Genomic DNA, 25835 nt, shown 5'->3' on the forward strand with positions numbered 1-25835 from the left:
AGAAATCTGCACTGTCCAACAAATTGACTTTTTAATTCCTTTGTTAGATAGTCCTTGATCCTCTCCAGTATTTCCTATGCAGACTCCACTGTGCTCATAAACATGTCACTTAAAGTGCTTGTAATATGCGCAGGCGTGTAAATAAATAAAATCTGATTCTAAAAAAAAAAAAAAGCATCTGAAGCTCCGACTATGACGCTGTATTCTGAGTGAGACATTGTATTTTTATAAATTGTCTTTTCTCTAGTACTGTTCAGAAGAGGGAGATGGTAAATCCAGCCAGCATGAAACAGGCGCTCATTGCTTCAGCACGCAGACTTCCAGGGGTGAATATGTTTGAGCAAGGACATGGTAAATTGGATCTAATCCGGGCCTACCAGATCCTCAACAGTTACAAGCCACAGGCCAGGTATCTCTTTCTTTATTTCTGGTCTGTGAGATGTATATCAATATCTACACTATCCCAGGATTTGTGCTTTAAATGTCTGTATGTGCAAATAGCATTCAGGATTTTTTTTTCTTCCCATCCTTAGTTTAAGTCCTAGCTATGTGGACCTCACAGAATGTCCCTATATGTGGCCATACTGTTCTCAGCCTATTTACTATGGTGGGATGCCAACAATTGTAAACATCACTATTCTTAACGGTATGGGGGTCACCGGAAGGATAGTGGACAAGGTGAGTTTTGGGTGACATTGGAGAGAGACGATCAAAAATATAAAATTTCCTGTAATTTTCAGCCTTCTCCTTTAACTATTGCAGCCTGACTGGCAGCCGTACCTCCCACACAATGGTGATAACATTGAAGTTGCCTTCTCCTACTCATCTGTGCTGTGGCCATGGTCTGGCTATCTGGCGATCTCAATCTCGGTAGCAAAGAAAGCAGCTTCATGGGAAGGCATTGCGCAGGGTCATGTGATGATTACAGTGGCATCTCCAGAAGAAAACCAGGTGCATACAGGACTACTATTTGGATAAATTAAAATATTTCAGAATTTGTCATTCTTCTATCTTTTTAGTCTCATTACAGGGACCATAAATACTAGATAGAGAGGAGGGGCTGTCAGATGTGTTCCGACTACGTGTTCTTACATTTTTATTTTTCCTGGAGAAGTGACATAAATGTGTAAGCTCTGAGTAATCCCTGTGTACATTACTGCAGGATATGTTAACATTCTTTATTAAGAAACCCCAGCAAACAAAATTAAGGCTGTGTTTACATTAAGTTGTATCCGGCCAATTATTATTATTATTTTTTTAATTCCTAGGCAGAGCACGTAGTTTTTCTGTCCAGCACAGGGTGGTGTCCTGCATTTGCAGCTGATTCCAAATCTGCTCCAGTAGGATCACTACAGACCATTTATGAATAAAGCCCTAGGAAAAACATCTCTATTTTCTTTATTTTGCTGTTAATAAAAAAAAAAAATCCCTTTTTAAAATAGCCATTGTTCTGTTATTTGGATATTTTTGCTATACATAAGGCTGTGTTCACTTTGCTCTACATACAAACAAAATAAAAATTAGAATAGCCATTTGTAGGGTAATGTTCACATCAGCATTGTAGATGGAGCCTCCATGACACGTACTGTTCTATTTAATGGAAAAAAATGGATGCTGCATATAGGCTAGCCTATACCTGTCATCACCAAAATTATGGCACAATATATTATATATTATAATTAGGGATCTATGATACCTATATATATATATATATATATATATATATATATATATATATATATATATATATATATATATATATATATATATATATATATATATAATATATATATAATATATATATATATATAATATATATATATGTGTTGTTACATATGGCCCTACTATACACTCCTTATACTAAGAACAAATACAAAGGAATGGGATGGAGTAATAAGTGGATAAAAATGTGACTTTATTAATAATTCATTACATATTAAAAACAAGAAAAGACATCATACAGAGGGAGAAAAACAACTTGTGGTGGAAAAGAGGGCGTCACTCCAGAAAGTCCACAATGTAAACTATAGTATTAAATACATTTCATACGTTGTACTACTGCTCATTCTATTGCACAATCCCATAGAGGAAATACCTCAACAACTATAAAGTGCCTAGAGACAGTATACATACCAATAAATAGAATCAAAGTGCAAATACAAGAGGGACCGCTGGAGAGACGTTTTTTGTTTTTCTCCCTCTGTATGATGTCTTTTCTTGTTTTTTATATGTAATGAATTATTAATAGTCATATTTTTATACACTTATTACTCCATCCCATTCCTTTGTATTTATACCTGTCATCAACAAAAGCTTTTTACATAATGCAGATACCATATGTATATTTGTAATATACAGTGACCCCCCCCCCCCTACCTATGATGGCCCCGACATACGATCATTTCAACATAGGATGGCCTCTCAGAGGCCATCGCATGTTGAAGGCAGCATCAACATACGATGCTTTTGTATGTCGGGGCCATCGCATAAACGTCTATCCGGCAGTGCAGACTGCTTCAGCTGCCACCGGATAGCCGTTTACGGTGCCCCATGTGGTCCGCTGACTATCGCTCACCTGTCCTCGGGGCTCCGGCGCGTCCACTTCGGGATCCCCTGCATGGTCGGCGCTCTCCATCGTCATCATCACGTCGCTGCGCACGCCGTCCCATCATCCAATAGGAGTGGCGTGCGTAGCGACGTGATGGCGGCGACGGAGAGCGAGGATGCCGAGGAAGCAGAGGCCTTGTCGGAGCGTGGGGGACGCCTCAGGGACGCGACGACAGCAATGGAGGGCAACATCCAGGGCAGCGGTGAGGAGTATGACCTCCAATACAAGTGGTCTACAACCTGTGGACCTCCAGATGTTGCAAAACTACAACTCCCAGCATGCCCGGACAGCCGTTGGCTGTCCGGGCATGCTGGGTGTTGTAGTTTTGCAACATCTGGAGGTCCGCAGGTTGTAGACCACTTTCCTATACTTTTACATTGCACGGATCCCACAACAAATGATGGTTTCAACAAACGATTTCTCAATTTCAACAAACGATTTCTGAATTTGCACTGTACAAACTCCTGGCTTATCAATCATCCTCATTAGAGATGAGCGAACTTACAGTAAATTCGATTCGTCACAAACTTCTCGGCGGTTGCTGACTTTTCCTGCATAAATTAGTCCAGCTTTCCGGTGCTCCGGTGGGCTGGAAAAGGTGGATACAGTCCTAGGAAAGATACTCCTAGGACTGTATCCACCTTTTCCAGCCCACGGGAGCACCTGAAAGCTGAACTAATTTATGCAGAAAAAAATCAGCAACCGCCGAGCCGAGAAGTTCGTGACAAATCGAATTTACTGTAAGTTCGCTCATCTCTAATCCTCATCATATGTGAGCCCATAGCATGTCACAGAGCCTCAGTGCACAGAGCACTCCTGTCCTTTAAATGGGTTGAGTGACGGCGCTCCCTTCAGCAGAACCCATCAGCAGTGTAAACCTAACCCAACAGGTTTAGTTTAGCAGAATTTTTAATGTATGTATTGAAGTATGATTTCTAGGATACATAAAAAAATAATTCCCATTTAAAAAACATTTTAGACAATTTCTGAATCCTTAATTTTTCTTTTAATGATCTTTTAAAACAGAAGAATGGAGCAGAGCAATTCTCTACGATAAAACTGCCGATCAAGGTCAAGATCATTCCCACTCCACCGCGTAGTAAGAGGGTTCTTTGGGATCAGTATCACAACCTCCGTTACCCACCAGGCTACTTCCCGAGAGACAACCTAAGGATGAAGAATGACCCCTTAGACTGGTGAGTTCACATTTCTTCTCTGTGGTTTTATGTTTAAAGTTCCACTAACTTTGCCAGATGAAAAGTCGCACATTGCCATCTTCTTATTCAGTGCTGGCTACATATCAAAGCCATCTCCTGGGTCAAAGGAGTCTTTTTATATATTTCTCACAGATTTGACTGAAGTTTAGGATACAATGTAAAGTTTTTAACAAAAACACAAAATTGTGCATGCCTTGGGATAGTAAGGACGTGTCAACATCAGATTTCTTCTGCAGAAATGCTCTAGTTAGTCTATGCTGCCAGACTGCTATCTTGGCTTTAGTTTTATGAAAAAACTGTGTTTGGTTTTTATTTATGTATTTTTTTTTTTATGATTTTTCAGGTATTGAACGTTCTCTTTTAGAAAATACTTTTACTGATTTTTATAGATAAAACACTGCCTTTCCGTCCCATATTAGACCAAAAATGTTATGTCTTTGTCTAATGTCTTATAGGAATGGCGACCATGTTCACACAAACTTTCGAGACATGTACCAACACTTAAGAAGTATGGGCTACTTTGTAGAAGTCTTGGGTTCACCCTTCACATGCTTTGATGCCAGCCAGTATGGTAAGGGATAACTATTTCACGAGTATCACTGATTTTTTTGTTCAACAAGTAAAAGCTGTCAAATAGTTTTCTCTATAATGAATTAATAATTATTTGTCCTATAGGAACTCTGCTAATGGTTGATAGCGAAGAAGAATTTTTTCCTGAGGAAATATCTAAACTCCGCCGGGATGTGGCTAATGGGCTTTCATTGGTTGTCTTTAGTGACTGGTACAACACTTCTGTTATGAGGAAAGTCAAGTTCTATGATGAAAACACCAGGTACAGGCTTTTAAAATTTATATAAACACATGTGATCAAAGGAACAGTAGACCTCTACACACCCAGCAACTCTGGTCACAGTCGCACAGTAATTCCCATTTAAAACTGTCAGGTCTGACATCACACCCCTAAGGGTAGGGTCACAGGTAACAGATCCACAGCATATTTTATGCTGTGGATCCGCCAGTGATCCGACACTATAGTGTGCCTCCAGCTGTTCCCAACCCTGTGTGCTGCTCCAGCAGCACACGGGAGTTGCAAACAGCTGGAGGCAGATCCCCAGCATAAAATATGTTGCGGATCCGTTACCTGTGACCCCACCCTAAAACTGATTTTTAGAACAGCAAATTCGTAAGTTTATCAATAACAATATAAGCTATGTAAGAAAGTGTTACTGGTGATGACTGGTGTATCGGGAGGTGTTCAGCTTGACTGTGTAAAATAGTTCCAGTTATGTCCAACACCTGTGTACTCTAATAGAGGGGCTAGACTACACGCTATTTCTCAATTGTGGGTTTTCTCAAATATGTAAGATTGTCAAAGGTCCATATGATTTGCCTAATATATCCAGGACTTTATAACAAGAGAACATCATCCTTTACATTGATATGAAAAAAGCATATTGTAGAAGGGGATTCTTTAATGTCCGCTACTTGAGTTTTTGTTAGCTTATCGCTCTATTAGTAGTCATGGTTAAATTATTAAAAAGGCTAAATGTAGTTCTGCGACACCTGGAGGCACCTGGTTGGGTAACGCTGGGTTAAAGGTTTCACTCAGTTTGCTTGTTCCTTTTTAAGCATGTACATTGCAGCTTTGAGCTGGTTTTACTTTAAAGTCTTTTCATCTAGGCAATGGTGGATGCCAGATACTGGAGGTGCTAATATACCAGCTATAAATGACCTGCTGTCAGTGTGGAACATGGCTTTCAGTGATGGCATATATGAAGGCGATTTTTCCATGGCTAATCATGACAGTGAGTACTTGTAACTGATGATATACATACGCTTTCTATTATTTCCAGAATAAGCCTATGGTTTTTTTCCGTCTCATTACAGTGTACTATGCTTCTGGCTGCAGCATTGCCAAGTTTCCAGAAGATGGTGCTGTTCTATCACAAACCTTAAAGGACCAAGGTACAACATTCTGTGATGTAGCGTCTTTACCTTCTGATTTTATTCTTCTTAGTTTTTTCAGTCTCTCTATTATTCTTTATACTTCACACTTTTATCTTTATACTTCTCAACTGCAGTAAACTTAATTTCTTCTAAACTTATTAGGCATTTACTTGTAAATATGGGGGGGGGGGGGGGGGGGGGGATATCCATAACTGATGTAACTGATGAAAATCCATAACAGAAATTGACATCCTGCAGACTTTAAAAATCCACACCACAGGTCTGGGTCTATATAGAAAAAGCTTACATAAGTGAAATGTGGCAACTTGGTGGATTTCCACCATATGTGAATTTACTGTAAATCTTGTAGGAATATTTTCCAATTGAATTCAGTGGGAAGACAGCCCATTTATACAGTTCAACGTCAGCCAGAAAAAAATTATATGTAGGGCAAAATGTAATAAAATATGGAATTGCTCAATTTTGTAGGGCAATCATTTTTTCAAGGTTAAAAATATGGTAAATCTGACATGCTATCTTTATTCTTTGGGGCAGTACGATTCCAGTGACACCAAACTTAAATAACTTTTGTTTTGTTTTATGGTTAAAAAAAAACTTGTAAACTTGAAATTGAAATGAAAACTTTGTTCATTACCAGGTTCCACCTTCGGAGCTGAGTTAGGTTTTTTTTTTTTTTTTGGCATTAGGATTTTTTTGCGTTTACGCCGATCAAAAGCATAATAGTTTAATAGTTTGGACAACTATGCACGCGGCGATTCCATTGCATTACATTGATCCATGAAATCTGTGCTCAATTTCTAAGGGCTGCCATAGGCAGCCGTAAGCATTCACAGATACAGGGAAGACGCAGAGGACCAGGTAAGTCCTCGGGCTTCTGTAGCAACCCAATGTAATTGCGGGGGGCTATGGGACCACTAGATACCAGGGAATATCGACATTTAATGCTTAAATGCCATGATCTGTATAGATAACGGTATTTACATGACGGACATCGGAGCAATCTTCGATGTCCTTCATTACTGGCAGATGTAAGCATCTTCGGTTATGATACGGACTCATGTCCTGTCTGCTCACCGACCCATGACGTACATGTATGTAATGGGCCGGGAAGGGGTTAACCCCTTAAGGACGCAGCCCTTTTTCAGCTTAAGGACTGAGCCCTTTTTCGCAATTTTGACCACTGTCACTTTACGCATTAATAACTCTAAAACGCTTTTACCGAATATTCTGATTCTGAGAGAGTTTTTTCGTGACCTATTCTACTTTATTTTGGTGGTAAATTTTTGGCGTTACTTGCATCCTTTTTTGGTAAAAATCCCAAAACTTCATGAACATTTTTAAAATGTTGCATTTTTCTAACTTTGAAGCGCTCTACTTGTAAGGAAAATGGATATTCCAAATAAATTTTATTTTTCTTCACAAGTACAATATGTCTACTTTATGTTGGTATCATAAAATGGACATTTCTCTATCGGCTCCATTGGGGGACACAGACCATGGGTGTATGCTGCCGTCACTAAGAGGCTTGTCACTATGGCAACAAGAAAAGTCGGCTCCTCCCAGCAGGGTATACCCGCCCACAGGCACCTGAGGAAATCAGTTTTTGCTTAGTGTCTAAGGAGGTAGACATGGTCTGGAGTTCTCCCCAGACCAGGTCTCATGTTTTTTGTTTAAGTTAGGGACGTTTAGATTTTTATCTCCCTTTTCTTTCCTGTTTTCAGCTGGGGACTCAGGAACTGCGGCTCACTGTTTCCCCATTGCGATTGAGGGGGCACAGACATCGCGTTTATGTACTGTCAACCCCCTCTCACCAATGGTCAGCGCCTGGGGTTGTACCTCATGGGTCCGGGTCCCCCTACCTCCCTGCTCGCCTCGCTCGTACATGGTAGCCCGGCATGATACAGGTGACAAAAAGCTGACTGGAGACTTTATAGGAAGGGCTTCATGAGGTAAGTTCTTCTGCCTGAGGTGAGTATTCTTCCCCTTTTTCTTCCAGGTAGGGACTTTCAGCCTCTGGAGACCCCCTATTTTTGGCCCACTCTAGGTAGTCTGGATATGGGGCCTGGCTTGAGGGACCTTGTTCCCTCCTCCTATGGGGTCCCTTTATTCTTGGGGTGGGGGACAAATGTCTCCCGTTTTTATAGCAGTTGTGTGGAACAGACTGTAAAGCTGTGAGGGAGAGCTGTTTCACTTTCATGGCAGCGCGGCTTAGACTTTCACTTTCTGCGGGCGCTCGGCTCAGCTGGCTCATATCGCTCTTATGTCTCTGTCGGCAGCGTGAGGCTGCTGGCGGGGAGCTCATCTGCTACCCTCCCCCTGTCATCGCTCGGGGCTGGGAGCGGGCGCCATTATAGGCCGCATATCGCGTCCGCCATATGTCCCTGTCGGCAGCGTACGGCTGCTGGCGGGGAGCTCGCCCGCTCCCTCCCCCTGTCATGCGCATATGCACTCGGGGCTGGGAGCAGGCGCCATTATCTATCAGCCGAACATGTACTTCGGCCGCGAGCGAGGTCGGACCTTGGCTCCGTCCACCCGCAGTCGTCTGTGTTTTCTTCTAAGAGCGCGGAGTTTCTTTTATTATGAGCCCTGCTTCTGTGCTGCAGAGCTCTCCAGTTTTACTCATAGCACAGTCATAAAGTTGCAGGCTCAAGTCCTGCTTAAGTCACCTTAACAAGCGAGGACGCCATTATAGCATTTTATTTCTCTGCTCGCGAGCCCTTGTCGGACTTTAGCCACACCAACTCACGGCTGCGGGAATCCTTCTATGAAGTAGGCCAATCAGTGCTAAGCACGCGCAGAGGTGTTTTTGATGGCCAATGGACCGGTCCTCTCTTCTCATTAGCTATGCAGAACGGTCCCTCCTTCTAGACAGATAGCAGGGGCCCTGGTCACCTATTGTTCTTGCAGGGGCCGCAATTCATACAATCCTTGGTTCTTGTTCCACCAGCACCACTGCTTCCCCTGCTATATCTACCCCTCGCCCAGTCTATATCCGACTTGGCTTAGGTCTCCGCCTGGGAGAGGTCCACCCTCCAAAGGGACCCGCTTCCCTTCTCTCTATATCACCGCTCTCGCAAGCGTTATAGGAGTGTATTCTCTGACTCATCCCCTGCGCTCCACTCATAGGACTCACCCGCTGCTCCACTTGCACAAGCGTCGCCCCTTCAGAGGACGCTTCTGTGGTCGCCGCTCTGGCTCTCAAGAGCCGGTCGGTGTCCCTCTCCTCCAGGGCTTCCTCCACTTGTTCCCACTCACCTGGAGAACTTGTGGATGAGGTTTCTGATTCGGCATCTGACTCAGAGGACCGCATGGATATGCCTGATGTGGTGTACTCATTGGTTTCGGCCATAAGAGACACCTTCTTTCTTAAGGACCCAGGAACTTCGGACATAGCTCCAAAAGTATCCTTTCATTGTGCCTGACCTCTTCCAGGGCTGCCTCACCTCGTTCCCATTCACCTGGAGAACTTGTGGATGAGGTTTCTGATTTGGCCTCTGACTCAGAGGACCGCACGGATATTCCTGATGTGGTGAACTCATTGGTTTCGGCCATAAGAGACACCTTCCATCTAAAGGACCCAGGAACTTCGGACATGGCTCCAGAAGTCTCCTTTCTTCGTGCCCGACCGGCACCCAAGAGTTTCAGCTCTCGCGCTGATTTTTACCCCCTGCTGGTATCCGCCTGGTGGCACCCTGACAAGAAGTTTCAGGACACAAAGAAGGTTCAAGCGCGGTATCCCTTCGCCAAGGATCTCATTGCTTGGTGGACCTCCTCTCCAACTGTGGATCCACTGGTCTCCTGTCTCTCTAAGGCGACTACCCGGCCGTTGGCTGATGCGGCTGCCTTCAAAGATCCAGCTGACATGAAGGTGGAGACTTTGGCAAACTTTGCCTTTGAAACAGCAGGTTCTTCCTGTTTTTGCTTCTGCATGGGTGTCAAAAGCCCTTTCAGTATGGTCTCCCAACTCCGCCAGGGTAGTTTTCAAGATCCCTCTGGAGGATTTATTTAATCTAGCTCTCCAATGCTCCTCAGCTGGAGATTTTCTGTGTTCTGCTTCCATGCGCAGCCACTGTGCTGCCTTTGCCACAAGCTACCTCATAGCCACCATGTGGCTTAAAGCATGGAATTCCGACACCGCCTTCAGGAAGTGAGGCGACGGGCGGAAAGGAGTTCTTTATTACCTCTGGATAAGGTTCACATAACCGCTTTCCGTCGGAAGTCCTCCGCCTTCCAGTTCTGCAGACCTTTGGTATCAACAAAGGGACCAGCCAGGCGCCTTCACGGGAAGAGGGTTCCCTCCTTCCGGACCCGACCCTCCCGGAGGTCGGCTATCCATTCCAGCCGTTTTGCGGCCCCATCAGGCACCCATAGGCCTTCCTCGGCCTGAAGGGTCGCCCCCCACCCGGCGACCTTTCTCGGGTGGTTGGTTGCCTCCTACTCTTCCGGGATGCCTGAACCAGCTCCTTTTTATCCAGGGAGTAATTGTCCCGGTTCCTTCTGGGGAACATTTTTGAGGTTTATTCAAACCTCTTTGTGGTCCCCAAGAAAGGCGTTTTTGTACGCCCAATCTTGGTTCTCGAGTATCTCGGCCAGCATTTTCTGCTTTCCCATCCCAAATTGAGTCTCTCCGTTTGGTGCTGGCGTCCGGGGTTCAAGGGGAGTTTTCTTTCCTTGGCGGACATCAAGGATGCCTGCCTCCATATTTCATTGTTTCCCGGTCATCAGCGGTACCTCCGCTTTGCAGTTCCGGACGGTCCTTTTCTATTGTGGCTCTTCATTTCAGTCTGGCCACCTCTCCGCAGACCCTTACCAAAGTCCTGGCGCCTGTGATGGCCCTTTTACGGACAACAGTGGTTTCCGTGATTCCTTACTTGGACGACCTACTGATCAGAGCTCCAGCCAGGGCCCAGATCCTTGAGAGTCTTAGTCTCAACCTCCAGACCTTGTCACTTGTCCCGATTAACCATCCCAACTGCTCTTCTGGGCTCCAGTTCGATGCGGCCTCTGCCCACTTTCGACTCCGCCGAACAATTGGCTGACTCTCTTATCAAGAGTCCGATGTCTTCGGCACCCTGCTTCAGTTTCCATTCGCTTTTGCATGGATGTCCTGGGTTTGTTAGTGGTGGCCGTGGAGGCCGTGCCATTTGCCCAGCTTAATCACCGACCTCTTCAACTGGTGATTTTCTTCTGGTGAGACAGGTCTCCATTGTCTCTCGACCGCAAGATCGTTCTCTCTCGACAGTCTTGTCGGCCCCTTCTATGGTGACTTCGTTTCCCCCCCTGCTTTTTCAGGGGCGCTCCTTCCTGCCCCTCCCTGCCAATCTGTCGGGCTGGGGAGATGTTTTCAGGGACCGGCCGGTCTGGGGCCTTGGTCCCCCGAGTAGCCCTTTTCCCCTTCAACATGTTTGGGCCTAGGGCAATTTTTTCCTTGCTTGCTTCTTGGGAAATTCCCTTCTGGGCGGAACTCAGAGTTCCAGCCATATCTGCTATCTTCATTCTGGCCGTCCCTGGGATGTGGTCTTCTCAGCTGGTCCTCAGTCGTCCAAGGCGAGTGGTCCCCACATCGGGGGTGTTTGCAGTGATCTGCAACCCCTGGGGCGCTCCTGGCGTGGACCTCTGCTTGTCCCGCCACAACTGAAGCGTTCCTCTCTCATGGTCGGGCTTTGTCCTGCCTTATCTGTTTAGTGGTCGGGTTTTGCCCTACCTTATCTGTTTCCTCCCCTTCCTCTCTTTCCGGGGTCCTGAGGAAATTAACAGTAGGGTGTTCCCGCCATTCTTGTGTCCCAGCCTGGCCTCAGCGGGCGTGGTATGTCGTCGTGGTCAGGTTCCTGAATGACTTAATGCTGCGCCTTCCCTATTTACAGTCTCCGGCTTTGACTGCGTGGCGGTTGAGGCTGCGGTTTTAAGGACCTGCGGTTTCTCTTCCCAAGTGGTTCGCACCATGCTCACAAGCCTGCCTCTGCAAGATTTACCACCATGCCTGGCGGTCTTCTTTTCGTTGGTGTGAAACTCAGCCTTTTTTTTCTGGTCGTGGTTTTACTTTCCCGACCCCTTTCCCTTTCCAGTCGGGGCTGTCCCAAGGGTTGGCTTTCAGCTCCCTTAAGGGTAAAAGGTTCGTCCCTTTCCATTCTTTTTTCAACGTCCTCTGTCGTGCAATTATGTCCGAACCTGGTTCGGGGAGTGGCATAACCTGCCCCTCCTTCTCAGTCCCCTTCTTTCCCTTGGGACTTACTCTTGGTCTTAGCTGCCCTGCAAGGTGCCCCCTTTTGTACTTCTCAGGGACATTTCTCTTCGCCTCCTTCCCCGGAAGGTGGCGTTCCTTATTGCTCTTACCTCTGTTTGGAGGATGTCAGAGCTGATAGCTCTCTCCTGCCATTCTCCCTTTCTGGTTGTATACCAGGACAAGTTTTTTTCCGTCCAGGTCTGTCCTTCTTACCTGAGATGGTTTTGACTTTTTCATCTCAATGAGAAGACCGTCCTACCGTCCTTTTTGTCCGGCCCTTTCTCATCACTGGTAAAGTTTGTTCCACAACCTGGTTGTGGTGAGGGCTGTTCGGACTTATCTCTGTCTCTCTTTCCTTACGGCAGTGTGACTCCCTTTTTTTGTTTTTCCAGAAGGTCATCGTACAGAACAACCTGCTCTACGGCCACCATTTTTCGATGGATCCGGTCTGCTATTTCGGGGTTTACCGCTGCAAATGGAAGATCCCAGATGCTACTCTGGGCCATAAGACATTGCAGGCGGCGTGGTCCAGCTGTCCACCCGAGTGATTTCCTTACCCACCCAAGGGACGGCTTTGGTACGTCCCATGGTCTGTGTCCCCAAATGGAGCCGATAGAGAAAAGGAGATTTTTTATGCTTACCGTAAAATCTCTTTCTCTAAGGATCCATAGGGGGACACAGCTCCCACCCTTTTTCTGGTGTTCCTATTTCAGTTATCTGTCCGAAGGTGTGTTCAGTTGCCTTTTCTTCTGATTGCTCGGACAGTTTGTGGTTTTTTCTTGACCTGTCGGTCTTCTCCTATTGCTCTGGGACTAAAACTGATTACCTCAGGTGTGCCTGTGGGCGGGTATACCCTGCTGGGAGGAGCCGACTTTTCTTGTTGCTCTAGTGTCAAGCCTCCTAGTGATAGCAGCATGCACCCATGGTCTGTGTTCCCCAATGGATCCTTCGAGAAAGATTTTACGGTCAGCATAAAAAATCTCCTTATTTTTACTTTTTGAAAAAATTTGAGGGCTTCAAAGTAGAGCAGCAATTTTCAAAAATGTCATGAAAATTGCTAAATTTGAAGGGACAGATGTTACAGAACTACAACTCCCAGCATGCCTGGGCAGTCTAGGCATGCTGAGAGTTGTAGTTTGGCAACATCTGGAGGGCTACCATGGCTTTCCATTGCAACCCCCGTCCTGCGCTGCCATTTGTCAGAACTCATTTCTGACTAATGGCAGGGGATAGGAGGAGATCGCAGCACTGCAACCTCGCTCCTATCCTGCAGGATGATCGGGGGTGTCACTGACAACTCCGATCATCCCTATTTTCCGGGTGATCGGGTCACCAGAGACCCGATCAGCTCGGAATAGCAGAAAATTGCATGTCTGAATTGACATGCGATTTTCTGCGATCGCCAACATGGGGGGGAGCGATGTGCCGGGATGATGCCTGCTAGCGGTGGGGACCGGAATTCCCACGGGCGTATGCATACGCCCTTAAGGACTCGGGATGCAGGGCGTATGCATACGCCCCACGTCCTGAACAGGTTAAATTAGCAGTCTTCTTTTTTTTCTTTTTTTTTTTTTCTCTTTTGCATAATTTTTGCTTTTCACAAAAACATTATTTTTCCTTAAAAAAATAAAAATAAATGTCTTCATCTGCTCTAATTTTTATTCCTGTCTATACAGGGCTTGAAGTGTTAAAGCAAGAAACCTCTATGGTTGAAAATGTTCCTCTGCTAGGACTCTACCAGACACACACTGAAGGAGGGGGAAGGATTGTGCTTTATGGAGACTCTAACTGCTTGGACGACAGTCACCGCCAGAAAGGTAATACTGGAAAAAAAAAAATAATAATAATAAAAAAAAATTACAGCATTGCATACTGTTCACAATGCAGCATTAAAAAACGTTCCTCTTTAAAATCTGCAGATTGCTTCTGGCTCCTCGATTCTTTACTCCAGTACACTTCTTATGGAGTGTTACCAGCGAGTCTCAGTCACTCTGAAAACAGACAGAAGCCTCCAACTGGTGAAGGGTTCCCGCTGCCCGAGAGAATGGAAGGTAAATATTTCATATTGAGGTTGTAGAGAATATTTCTTCAAATAGAAGTTAACTTCAACAATCTAAAATGATGATCCTTTTTTTTTAAATGGAAGGACATCACCTTTTAACCCCTTAAGGAAGGACCCATTTTTTTACCCTAATGACCATGCTCTCTTAAAAAATAACAAATAAATTGTCATGTCTCTTTAAATGGTAATAACTTTAGAACGCTTTTTCTGAGCAGAGCGATTCTGAGATTTTTTTCGTGACCTATTGTACTTTTTATAAATGGTAAAAAAATTTTGACACATGCAGCACTTTTTGTGAAAAACTCCAAAATATTGTGAAAAACTAAAATTTCTGGCATTTTTAAATTATTATTTTTTTAATTGTGTACACTGTGAGGTAAAAGTGATGTTATATTTATTCTGTGGGTCAGTACGATTATGGCGATACCCATTTTATATAGCTATGTTTTTTCCTTTTCTGAGCAAAATTATTTTTCTGCCATTTATTTTCCAACAGCTATAACTTTTTTTTATTTTTCGTCCGACGCCATTGAGTAAGGGCTTATTTTTTGCGGGATGAGCTTTACTTTTTATTGGTATCATTTTTGCGATACGTGCTACCTTTTTTTTTTATCCCGCTATTTGTACCAAAATTGGCGAATCTTGTGTTTTTTGATTTTTTACGGCGTTCACCGTGTGGGATAATTTACATTATAGTTTTATAGTACACATCATTATGGATGTGGCAATACCTATTATGTATATGATTTAGTGTTTTTGATCTTTTTTGGTGATAATACACTGCTTTTTATTGGGAAAGGGGCTTTTTTATTTTTAACACTTCATACTTTTATTGAAGAGCTTTTTATTAAACTTTTTACACTTTTTACAGGTTATACTATGCTGCAATACATTTGTACTGCAGCACAGTATGACCCGATCAGCTGCACACAGTACAGCCTGTGTGATCCAGCCTATAACAGGCAGACAGGAGGTCATGATCTGATCTCCTGCTGCCATAACAACCAACGGCGACCCACGATCGTAACGCAGCGCCGCCATGGGTGAACAGGGGGAGCGCGCTCCCCCTGTCAACACCATAGATGCCATGATGAGGATTGATCACAGCATCTATGGGGTTCATGCTGCCGGGACTGGCGTGATTGCAGTTGCGGTGGGATTCTGGCTGTGATTGACAGCCGGGTCATGCCACCGATCTCCTGCGCTGCCCGCGGCAGTGCCGGAGATCGCTTGGTTGTATGCATATGTCCCAGCGCACGAACGTGTCAGGTGCTGGGAAGTATGCAAAAGTCCTATAACGGGAAGGGATTGACGACCTAAATAAACCTTTTGCATTAGCCATAAGTCTTATTTCTAGATCAACTAGGGCTTGTTTTTTTGTGGGACCATTTGTACCATATGTAATTAAATATTGCCATAAAAATAATTTGCTTTCAGTCTATAGAGCTGTGTTAGGGCTAATTTTTTTGCACTGTGACCCCTATAGTTTAAAATGAAAGGTGTCATTACAATGTATAACTGCTGCACAAAAAACAGGCTTATGATTATCTGGATTGAAAAACAAGTTAAGGCTCTTAAAATGTGAGAAGGAAAAATGAAAACGCCGAAATGAAAATTGCTTAAATGGGCTGTTTCCTTATGGAGTATAAGGGCTAACCTCCTGACAATGTCTTCTTTTTACATGCAGATAACCCAGTGAGACATTTTATCATTTACTTACTTAGTATGGCACCGTTTTAGTGTTCAAAGTGCAGTGTGCACATCCACAGAATGAGCTGAGCGCTGGTGGACACACACACACACACACACACACACACACACACACACACACACACACACTCTTAATCACTCTCTATAGAGTCAGGTCTCTGAGGAAGTGATGGGAACTTTACACATGCCCATTATCTTGTATTTGTTTTATTTTGTTATATTTTCAATGGTTTCTAGAAGAGTGCATACTGTGGTTGTCATACTGGGTTTGTTTTCACTATTCTGGGTCACATGTTTCCCATTTGCAGAGAAAGTATGAGGGATGTTATTGTCAGCTGTCAGAGGGGAAGGAGAAATTCTCTCCAGAGCTACCCTCAGCAACACAGAGGGACATAATGGACTAACCTGTTAGTACAGGCTGGTAGTGCAGGTGACACAATGAAAAGGATACATTCGCTATCTGTGGCCCCATTTTCCCATTTATCTTCCTTATATGGACGGCAGGTTTGATGCATGGCAGTGCTCCATGAGCACGCTGCCGTCACCCGTGCACCAAGCCTGCCACCCGAATAAGGAAGGTAACAGATGAATGGGGACAGGTAAGTATCCTTTTTATCAGTGTCACCTGCGCTACCAACTTGTACCCACAGGTTAGTGTGGGTGACACTAATCACAGCTTTCCTTTAAAACCGCTATTAACAGCATTTCTAGTAATTTTTTGGGGTAACTTCTTTATAGATGATGATTTTATTTTGAATACAATTTTGTAGTTAAATATGTTGAAAATTAAATTTTCATGCTGATCCTGAACTACTGTGTTAACTAGAATTTTAACCAGATTTCTGTCTGCTCTTCAAAGTGGATAAACAGGTAAACCCCACTTCTGAACACTGAGCTGAACTTGATTTCTATCAGACTGTGACTTTTCATATACAAAGACTGCACTTTCCAAAATACAAAGTGCAAGAATTTTTTTTTAAAAAATTTTAAATTTTTTTTTTTTATTCTTTTTTGCATTTGTTCAACTGGGAATGCTGGGGGATTTCAGCTCTTAAGCCTGCAGAGAACAAAATGTAAGATATTTATTACATTTCAATACATTTTAAAACCTCCTTTGCTCTCTTTCCAGGAAACCATCTCCATCGCTATTCTAAAGTACTAGAAGCTCATTTGGGGGATCCCAAACCTCGACCATTGCCAGCTTGTCCTCATTTATCCTGGGCCAAACCACTGCCCCTCAATGAAACTGCTCCTAGGTGTGTAGTCCATGTTCACATTTGTTTGTGAGTTACTACAGCAAGATTTTCTTCTTCTAACCAGCAACATATAACATCATCTAAATTGTAATTGTACTAGTGTGGTATGTTAATTTTTGCTTGTCTGTAAGTAAGAGGATGGTTAAGAATGGCCTTATGGCTGTGTTAACCAACCAGGGTGCCTCCAGCTGTTGCAAAACTAAAACTCCCAGCATGCCCAGACAGCCTCTGCCTGTCAGGGCATGCTGGGAGTTTTAGTTTTGCAACAGCTGGAGGCACCCTGGTTGGTTAACACTGCTTTTAAAGGGGTACTCTGATGCTCAGCGTTTGGAACAAACTGTTCTGAATGCTGGAGCCAACGCTGGGAGCTTGTGACAGCATTAGCCCCGCCCCCTCAATGCAAGTCAATGGGAGGGGGCGTGTCAACTGTTATGCCCCTCCCATAGAGTTGCATTGAGGGGTGGTGCTATGACATCACAAGCTCCCGATGCCAAACGCTGAGCAGCGGAATACCCCATTAAGAGAATCAAGTACATACTGTAGGTTGTATGTTCATAGTGGCTGTGCTCTTTACTCCGGACTTGCCAAAAAGACTGAAATATGACTTGGGCTCTGTGGGGGACATTTACTAATCTAGTCTATTCTGGGTATGCTTATAGACCAGCGTATGTGGTAGTCTCCTGTCTATTGTGCTCCTAATTTATCAAAGGTCTCACAGCCCTTGATAAATTCTGTGCTCAGACTTCAGGGTCTACAGCTTAAACTGTATTTAGACCTGCTCCAACATGGTCTGACATTTCAGCGTATTTTGGGCAGATGCGACGTGTCGCACAAAAGTCGCACTTGATAAATTCAGCACCAATGCATTTTCCAATGCATTTCCATCTAAAATAGACTTGCATGCATCATGTTCTAAAAATCCTCTACAGCAAAAGTCGCAGAAAAGTCGCACATATTTAGACTGCGACTTTCTGTGCGACAAATTTAGACATGAAAAATCAGTCTAAATCCTCTGATAAATCTCCCCCTGGGTATTTAGCGTTATAGGGTCTAAATTTACTAGTACTTGAGACATCCAGGTATATTATACTGTGTGGATTTATAAAGTTTCATATTTTCCCCCAGTAACCTGTGGAAACATCAGAAACTGCTATCAATAGATCTGGATAAAGTGGTTTTACCCAACATTCGTCAAAATCGACCACAAGTAAGACCCTTGTCGCCTGGTGAAAGTGGAGCATGGGATATACCTGGAGGTTAGTGTACATTCCAAGTATAGATAATAAAGGAGTACTAAACATGAAATTCATGTAGTTGTTGTTTTTTTTTTTTTTTGGCATATTTGCCCCATTACATAAAAGGGGCATCAGTTGAAGGTGCTATTAAATTGCCATTCTTGAGTGCACATGAACTTAGCACTAAAGCTGCTGCATTGGGTAAAAAGCTTAATCGCTCTATAATGAGAAGTACAGCCAAGTGTAACCTGTAGAAATCTTGTCCTGCACAGCTGTTTCTGCATTGTATCAGTCTACACAGGCAAAGATTTTAAAATTGTTAGCAGTTAACCCCTAAATGACATCGGGTGTAAATGTACCTCCTGGTACTTAAATGGGCTCTGTCAGATACAAAAACTTTTGATTTGTTGTAAAACGAATAGGTTTTGCAATTGCTTTCATTAGAAAGTTTTCAGTATTTCATACTGAAAAAGCCAGTGAAACAACTGCCCCCCCCCCCCCCCGGCTGCTTGTACACCTACTAGTCCTGCTGTGTCCATGCATCATCACCTATGACATGGACACACTTCCTTGATTGACAGCTGTGAGTGCAGGGCTCACAGCTGGAGGAAAAATCCTCCCACTGTCAGCTTGTGTCCCGCTACTGTCAGTGAGGACAAGCTGGGAGTTGTAGTTTTGCAAATGCTAGTGGAGATGTGATCACAGCATAGTGAGGAAGGGGGCGGAGACCTGCACAGTGAGGCCACGCCCCCCCCCCCCCCTTGAGAGGAATTCAGACTAGTGAGCTAAATTAAAAGTGTAATAAAATAAATAAATAAAGGTGCTAGAAACATAAAAATTAGATGTACATGGTCAGGATTGGACTGAGTGGTGTATATAAAAAAAAAAATATATACATTTTTTTTGTTGGATCTGAAGGTACCAGGACATTCATTTACGTCAAAAGGGGCATGCAGACGATCAAATGACCTTAGGAAATACTGCGCTCGCTTTGTAGACTGCAGGTCCCGGCTGCTGATGGCTCTTGAAACTCTCCAAAATTGCTAATTTTTATTTTTGGGTCACATCCTTGGAAAAAATTGACTAAAAGATTATTAGTCACGTAAACTGTACCAACTGTACAACAGAATACTGAAAAATAAGAAAATCATAGGGGTCAGAATAGGGCAATTTTAAACATGCTTATATTGCTAAAGGTGTTTTATTTAAATTTTTTTTAAATTAAAATTGTATTGACCCACTGAATAAAGAGTCATGTCATTTTTACCGTAAAGTGCAGATAATTTGGCGGGGTTTTGTTTTAAAATTTCCCTTCACAAAATTTTTTGGGTTTCACTGTACATTTCATGGTAGATTTAAAGGTGTCAAGTACAAAGGCGATGAGGAAAAAACTAAATCAAAAAATAATAAATTGTTTGCCCTTTAGGGGTTTAAAAGAAAAATACTGTTTTAGTATACAGTGATTTAAAGGTCATTGTGTAATGCTTTATTTTCTCTGAAGTCTTTTCAAGGTACCGTATTTTTCGCCGTATAAGACGCACTTTTTCTTCCCCAAAACTGGGGGGGAAAAGTTGGTGCGTCTTATACGGCGAATACACACCTATGGCGGCTGTCCCGGCGCTCATCAACGGCGGTGATGCCCTGTGTTAACCCTTCAGACGCGGCAATCAAAGCTGACCGCAGCGTCTGAAGCAAAAATAACACTAACCCGGCTGTTCGGGAGCGCCGCGGTGAAATCATGGCGTCCCAAACAGCTTACAGGACATCGGGAGGGACCTTACCTGCCTCCTCGGTGTCTGCTCTGTGTCGGGATCCCCTGCATGGCCGGTGCTCTCCTTTGACCTCATCACGTCGTCGCGCACTCCGTCCCGTCATCTAATAGGAGCTGCGTGCGTAGTGATGTGATGACGGCGACGGAGAGCGTGGATCCCGGGGAAGAAGACATCGGGAACACCACGGGGACGCGGCGACAGCGATGGAGTGACATCCAGGGCAGCGGTGACGGGTCCGGAGCGGCGGGGACACGTGAGTACTACCACCTATACCAGTGGTCTTCAACCTGCGGACCTCCAGATGTTGCAAAACTACAACTCTCAGCATGCCCGGACAGACAACGTCTGTCCGGGCATGCTGGGAGTTGTTGTATTGCAACATCTGGAGGTCTGCAGGTTGAAGACCACTGTTGGGTGCAGAATCTTTTTTTTTTTTCTAGATTTTGCACCTTTAAAATAGGGTGCGTCTTATATGCCGGTGCGTCCTATAGGGCGAAAAATACAGTAGTTATTCAGAAACAGCAGCAATCTTGTCCTCAGGTTGTGTCTCCGGCCGTCACGCCATAGACATGACGTCACGTCCCCAGTCCCGGAAACCCTGAGGTTTGCGAATCTAGAGATGCAGCTATGCATAGAATGCGGGTGCTGCAGTGAGATCGTGGGGGGTCTCTGCAGCGGGCCCCCCCGCGATCAGACATCTTATCCCCTATCCTTTGGATAGGGGATAAAATGTTTTTGCCCAGAATACCCCTTTAAATATGAAACGCCTCAAAATGCCATTTCTAGAAAGTTTTGCAAGGGAAGTATAAATCAATGGTTTTAATTTAACCTTGATACTTATTTGCTTTTTTTCCCCCCCTCCACAGGCATTATGCCCGGACGCTATAACCAGGATGTAGGCCAGACCATTCCTGTCTTTGCGTTCCTTGGTGCTATGGTGGTACTTGCTTTTTTTGTGGTACAGATCAACAAGGCCAAGAGCAAGCCAAAGAGACGGAAGCCTCGAGTCAAGCGACCTCCACTTATACAACAGTTTCACCAACCAAAGACTCCATCTGTCTGAGCTATGGCTGGTTTGCCATCTGTTCCAAAGACGGCTTTATGAGCTCTGAAACAAACTCTTACTATAGGTTCTCTGTCTGACCAAACTGGACATTGGTATGAATTGCTTCTTTTTATATATTTATTATGTAAAATAAATCCCCTTTTATGAAAGGGCTTCTCAGCACCAAAAAGGGACACTGGGGCAAATGCAATATCATGAGAAGACTTGTGCTCCACACAAACCAAATCCAGACACGTTGTTTTAAAGAAGGATGTTTACCCCAAATCAGTGACTTTTATTTTTATAAATGTTTTTTTTGTAATTGTGTTCATGATTCCATCTTTATTGGTGGGTTCTGTTTTGGATAAATAAACCGCTTGTAATAAAGCACAATGTACTGCCCCCTACTGGTCTAGCAGTAATGTAATCTCAGCAGATTGTTTTGCTGGTATAGGGGAAGACTTATCAAAACTGGAACAGTTGCCCATAGCAACACATTTTTAAAAGGCATTCTGGTTGCTAGGGGCAACTGCTCCTCTGCTCAGATTTTGATAAATCTCCCCCGTGGTATTTACACAGATCGTGTGGGATCCTTCTGGTTTTATACCAATGTATTGTGAGCCTAGTGTGTGACGTATTCACCACCACTAACCTTAACCTATTTTGTCACCATGGAAAGTACAGTCACTTACTTGTACAATGGCCCTGATTTACTAAGAGGGGAGTGTAGTTTTCTTTGTGGGTTTCGATTCCCGACGGGTATTTTTCCACGGTGTTTACTAATGCTGTCCGGGCATGCTGAAAGTTGTAGTTTTGCAACAGCTGGAGGCGCCCTGGTTGGGAAACGCTGAGCTTAGGCCTTGGGAACCACTTGTGAAACAAATAAAATTGTACTGCTATGTTTCTTGTCAGTATCTAAAGTTTAACACTATAGTTTCTGGCAGGAAGTATGGTACAGCGCCTAAAAACCTTTAAGAATGTTGTTACTTTGCCAGTTAAAGGAAGCTTCACATGCCTGGCAGTGGTGAGATCCAAATACCATAAAGTGCTGCCGCCCTTCTAATCTACTTTTCGGTAAATACTGTGTGAAAATGTAGCTTCTGCTGCTTTGTGTGTGGGAACCGCCCCTGCTGTACAGTAAAGTGAATACAATCCCTTTTTAGGCTGAGGTCAGTTAACACATGACCTGTCCTATTGGATGCTTCCCAGACTGGCAGATACTCCCTCGGCCTGGCACCCGCTTAATCACAAAAAAAAAAAACCTTTGCGTTTGGGAAATTTAACCCCTTAAGGACCAGGCCAATTTAATTTTAGAATTTTCGTTTTTTCCTCCTTGCCCTCTAAAAATCATAACTTTTTATATTTTCATCCACAAATGAGTATGAGGGCTTGTTTTTTGCGCGACCAGTTGTCCTTTGTAGTGACATCACTCATTTTACCATAAAATGTATGGCGCAACAAAAAAATACTCTTTGTGTGGGGAAATTAAAAAGAAAACCGCAATTTAGCAAATTTGGGAAGGTTTTGTTTTTGCGCCGTACATTTTACGGTAAAAATTACATGGTGTTTATTCTGTGGGTCAATACGATTAAAATGATGAAGGAAAAAGATCAGACCGGCCGGTCTGATCTTTTTCCTTCATCCTTCCAGATCACCTGTGTTTCAGCTTTGACCAGAGCGCCACCACCCTCATTCACATTTATCCACTTATACAGTGGTCCCTCAACATACGATGGTAATTCATTCCAAACGACCCATCGTTTGTCGAATCCATCGTATGTTGAGGGATCCGTGCAATGTAAAGTATAGGAAGCTGTACTCACCTGTCCCCGCCGCTCCGCACCAGGTCCTCACCGCTCCCGCTGCTGTTCCAGGGGCTCCCGATACTGTCCCGCTGCTCCGGTGTCTTCTTCGCGATCCTCCGGTGTCTTGCGCATCTTCTGCAGGGTCCGGGCCTCGCTTTCAGGTGACGTTATTATGCTGCTGCGCCGGCGCGGCGTGCGTAGTGACGTAATAACGACGCCGGAAAGCGAGGCCCGGACCCTGGAGAAGATGCGCAAGACACCGGAGAATCGCGAAGTGGACTCGGAGCAGCGGGAGTAGGTAAGCGAACCTGCCAGGGATGCTTAAACTGCTATCCGACAGCAGCTTAAGCATTTTGCGCTGTCGGATAGCAGTTAATGCGATGGCCCCGACATATAAAAGCATCGTATGTCGATGCTGACATCGACATGCGATGGCCTCTGAGAGGCCATCGTATGTCGATTTTATCATATGTCGGGGCCATCGTAGGTCGGGGGGTTACTGTACCACATCGAGTCCATCAGTGAGAGCAGTGCCGAGCCACTCGTGTTATCTTACGATTAAAATGATACCCATGATTACATACTCTTCTATTATTGGTGCGCTTTAAAAAACAAAACAAAAAAAAGCTAACTTTTTAACCAAATTAGTACATTTAAAAGCCCTCTATTTTGACGACCTATAACTTTTTTCATTTTTCCGTATAAGCAGTGGTATGAGGGCTAATTTTTTGCGCCGTGATCTGTACTTTTTATTAGTACTACACTTGTGTATATAAAACTTTAATTCTTTTTTTAATATATAAAATGTGCACAAAAAGCTATATTAGACTTTATTTTTTTAACCCCTTAACGACCACGGACGTAAATGTACGTCCTGGTTTGGCGGTACTTCGCGCACCAGGACGTAAATTTACATCCTGTGTATGACCGCGAGCATCGTAACGGTGCTCGCGTCATACACGGCAGGTTCCGGCTGCTAGCGATCGCGCGGATATCCGCCATTAACCCCTCAGATGCCTTGATCAATACAGATCATCCAGCATGACGGCCGGAGGTCCCCTCACCTGGCTCTGGCCGTCTCCCGGGGTCTTCTGCTCTGGTCTGAGATCGATAATACTGATCGGTGCTTTGTCCTATGCGTAGCACTGATTAGTATTAGCAATCAAATGATTGCTATAAATAGTCCCCTATGGGGACATAAAGTGTAAAAAAAATAAATAAAAAAAATTAAAAAGTTGAAATATGTAAAAGTAAAAAAAAAAAAGTGAAAAATCCCCGCCCCAATAAAAATTTAAATTGTCCGTTTTTCCCATATTACCCCCAAAAAGCGTAAAAAATTTTTTAATAAACCTATTTGGTATCACCGTGTGCGTAAATGTCCGAACTATCAAAATATGTTAATGATCCCGTACGGTGAATGGCATAAACGTAAAAAATAAAAGTCCAAAAATGCTTTTTTTTTTTTCACATTTTATAAAAAAAACAAAAACATTAATAAAATATTATCTAAAGGTTTTATATATGCAAATGTGGTATCGATAAAAAGTACAGATGACGGTGCAAAAAAACGAGCCCTCATACCGCCCTATATACTGAAAAATGAAAAAGTTATAGGTGGTCAAAACTGGGCGATTTTAGATTACTTTTTTAAGCGGTACAAAAATATAACAGTATGTAGCCATGGGTATCATTTTAATCGTATTGACCAACAGAATAAAGAACACATGTCATTTTTACCGTAAAGTGTACAGTGTGAAAACAAAACCCTTCAAAATTTTCAAAATTGTGGTTTTCATGAAAATTTCGTCCCTAAAAATTTTTTTTTTGGGTTCGACGTACATTTTATGGTAAAATGAGAGGTTTCATTACAAAGTACAATTGGTCACGCAAAAAACAAGCCCTTATATGGGTCTGTAGATGGAAAGATAAAAGAGTTATGGATTTTAGAATGCGGGGAGGAAAAAACGCAAAAATAAAATTGGACTGGTCCTTAAGGTGAAAATGGGCTTGGTCCTTAAGGGGTTAACGGTCATGCCGTTTACCGTACAGGATCATTAACATTATATTTTAATAGTTCGGACATTTACGCACGCGGCAATACCAAATATGTTTTTATTTTTTTTACACTTTTTGGCTTTTTACTTTTACACTTGGCTTTTTTTTTTTTAAACACTTTTTATGTCCCCATAGGGGGACTATTTATAGCAATAACTTGATTGCTAATACTGTTCAGTGCTATGCATAGGGCATAGCACTGATCAGTATTATCAGCTATCTTCTGCTCTGGTCTGCTGGAAGGCAGATCAAAGCAGAAGAAGCCAAGAAGTCGGTGGAGGCAGGTGAGGGGACCTCCGGTTGCCATGTTAGCTGATCTGATCCCCGCAGCTGTGCCCCGGACGATCATATCTGCATAAAATGTAGCCACACTGCCACAGATACAGTGATCTGTATTGATCATGACATCTGAGGGGTTAATGGCAGACATCCGCGATTGTGGATGTCGACCGGCAGGTCCCTGGTTGCTATCGGCAGCTGAGACCTGCCGCGCATGACCCGAGCATCGCACCGATGCTCGCGGTCATGTACAGGATGTAAATGTACGTCCTGGTGCACGAAGTACCGCCATATAAGAATGTAAATTTATGTCCTTTGTCGTTAAGGGGTTAATGTAGGTATCCAGTTATTATCAGAGAGGTGCCACAACTAATGGATTCATCCCCTAATTGTTTTAATTTTGTCATGTTTTTACCGGCCAGGTGTTGACTGTGTAGTGTTTTTTATATTGCTTTTAGTCTTTTACTCCTTTCTTAAAACCATTTCTACATAAACAGTATCTCACCTAAAGTAGTGAGTGCACAGCATGTAAACAGTGCTTAATGTTGTATCCCTCAACATCAGCACGTTGACATGAATGTCTTAATTAGAGATGAGCGA

The 25835-nt window shown here is 43.6% G+C and overlaps 1 protein-coding gene across 2 annotated transcripts in view; it reads left to right on the forward strand.

Annotated features, from left to right (window-relative positions):
* Positions 1-22048, forward strand: part of MBTPS1 (membrane bound transcription factor peptidase, site 1) — a 53835-nt gene extending 31787 nt beyond the window's left edge. For both annotated transcript variants that reach the window (XM_056526411.1, XM_056526412.1), the window contains exons 11-23: positions 248-409; positions 534-678; positions 763-951; positions 3635-3804; positions 4281-4396; positions 4501-4657; positions 5506-5630; positions 5713-5790; positions 13693-13833; positions 13936-14067; positions 16918-17044; positions 18170-18300; positions 20918-22048. In XM_056526411.1, the coding sequence (XP_056382386.1) occupies positions 248-409; positions 534-678; positions 763-951; positions 3635-3804; positions 4281-4396; positions 4501-4657; positions 5506-5630; positions 5713-5790; positions 13693-13833; positions 13936-14067; positions 16918-17044; positions 18170-18300; positions 20918-21114 (1870 nt within the window). In that variant the 3' untranslated portion in view covers positions 21115-22048. The remainder of the gene's footprint in view (positions 1-247; positions 410-533; positions 679-762; positions 952-3634; positions 3805-4280; positions 4397-4500; positions 4658-5505; positions 5631-5712; positions 5791-13692; positions 13834-13935; positions 14068-16917; positions 17045-18169; positions 18301-20917) is intronic.
* The last annotated feature ends 3787 nt before the right edge of the window (positions 22049-25835 follow it).

Source organism: Hyla sarda, chromosome 6 (assembly GCF_029499605.1).
Source record: "Hyla sarda isolate aHylSar1 chromosome 6, aHylSar1.hap1, whole genome shotgun sequence".
Lineage (NCBI taxonomy): Eukaryota > Metazoa > Chordata > Amphibia > Anura > Hylidae > Hyla > Hyla sarda.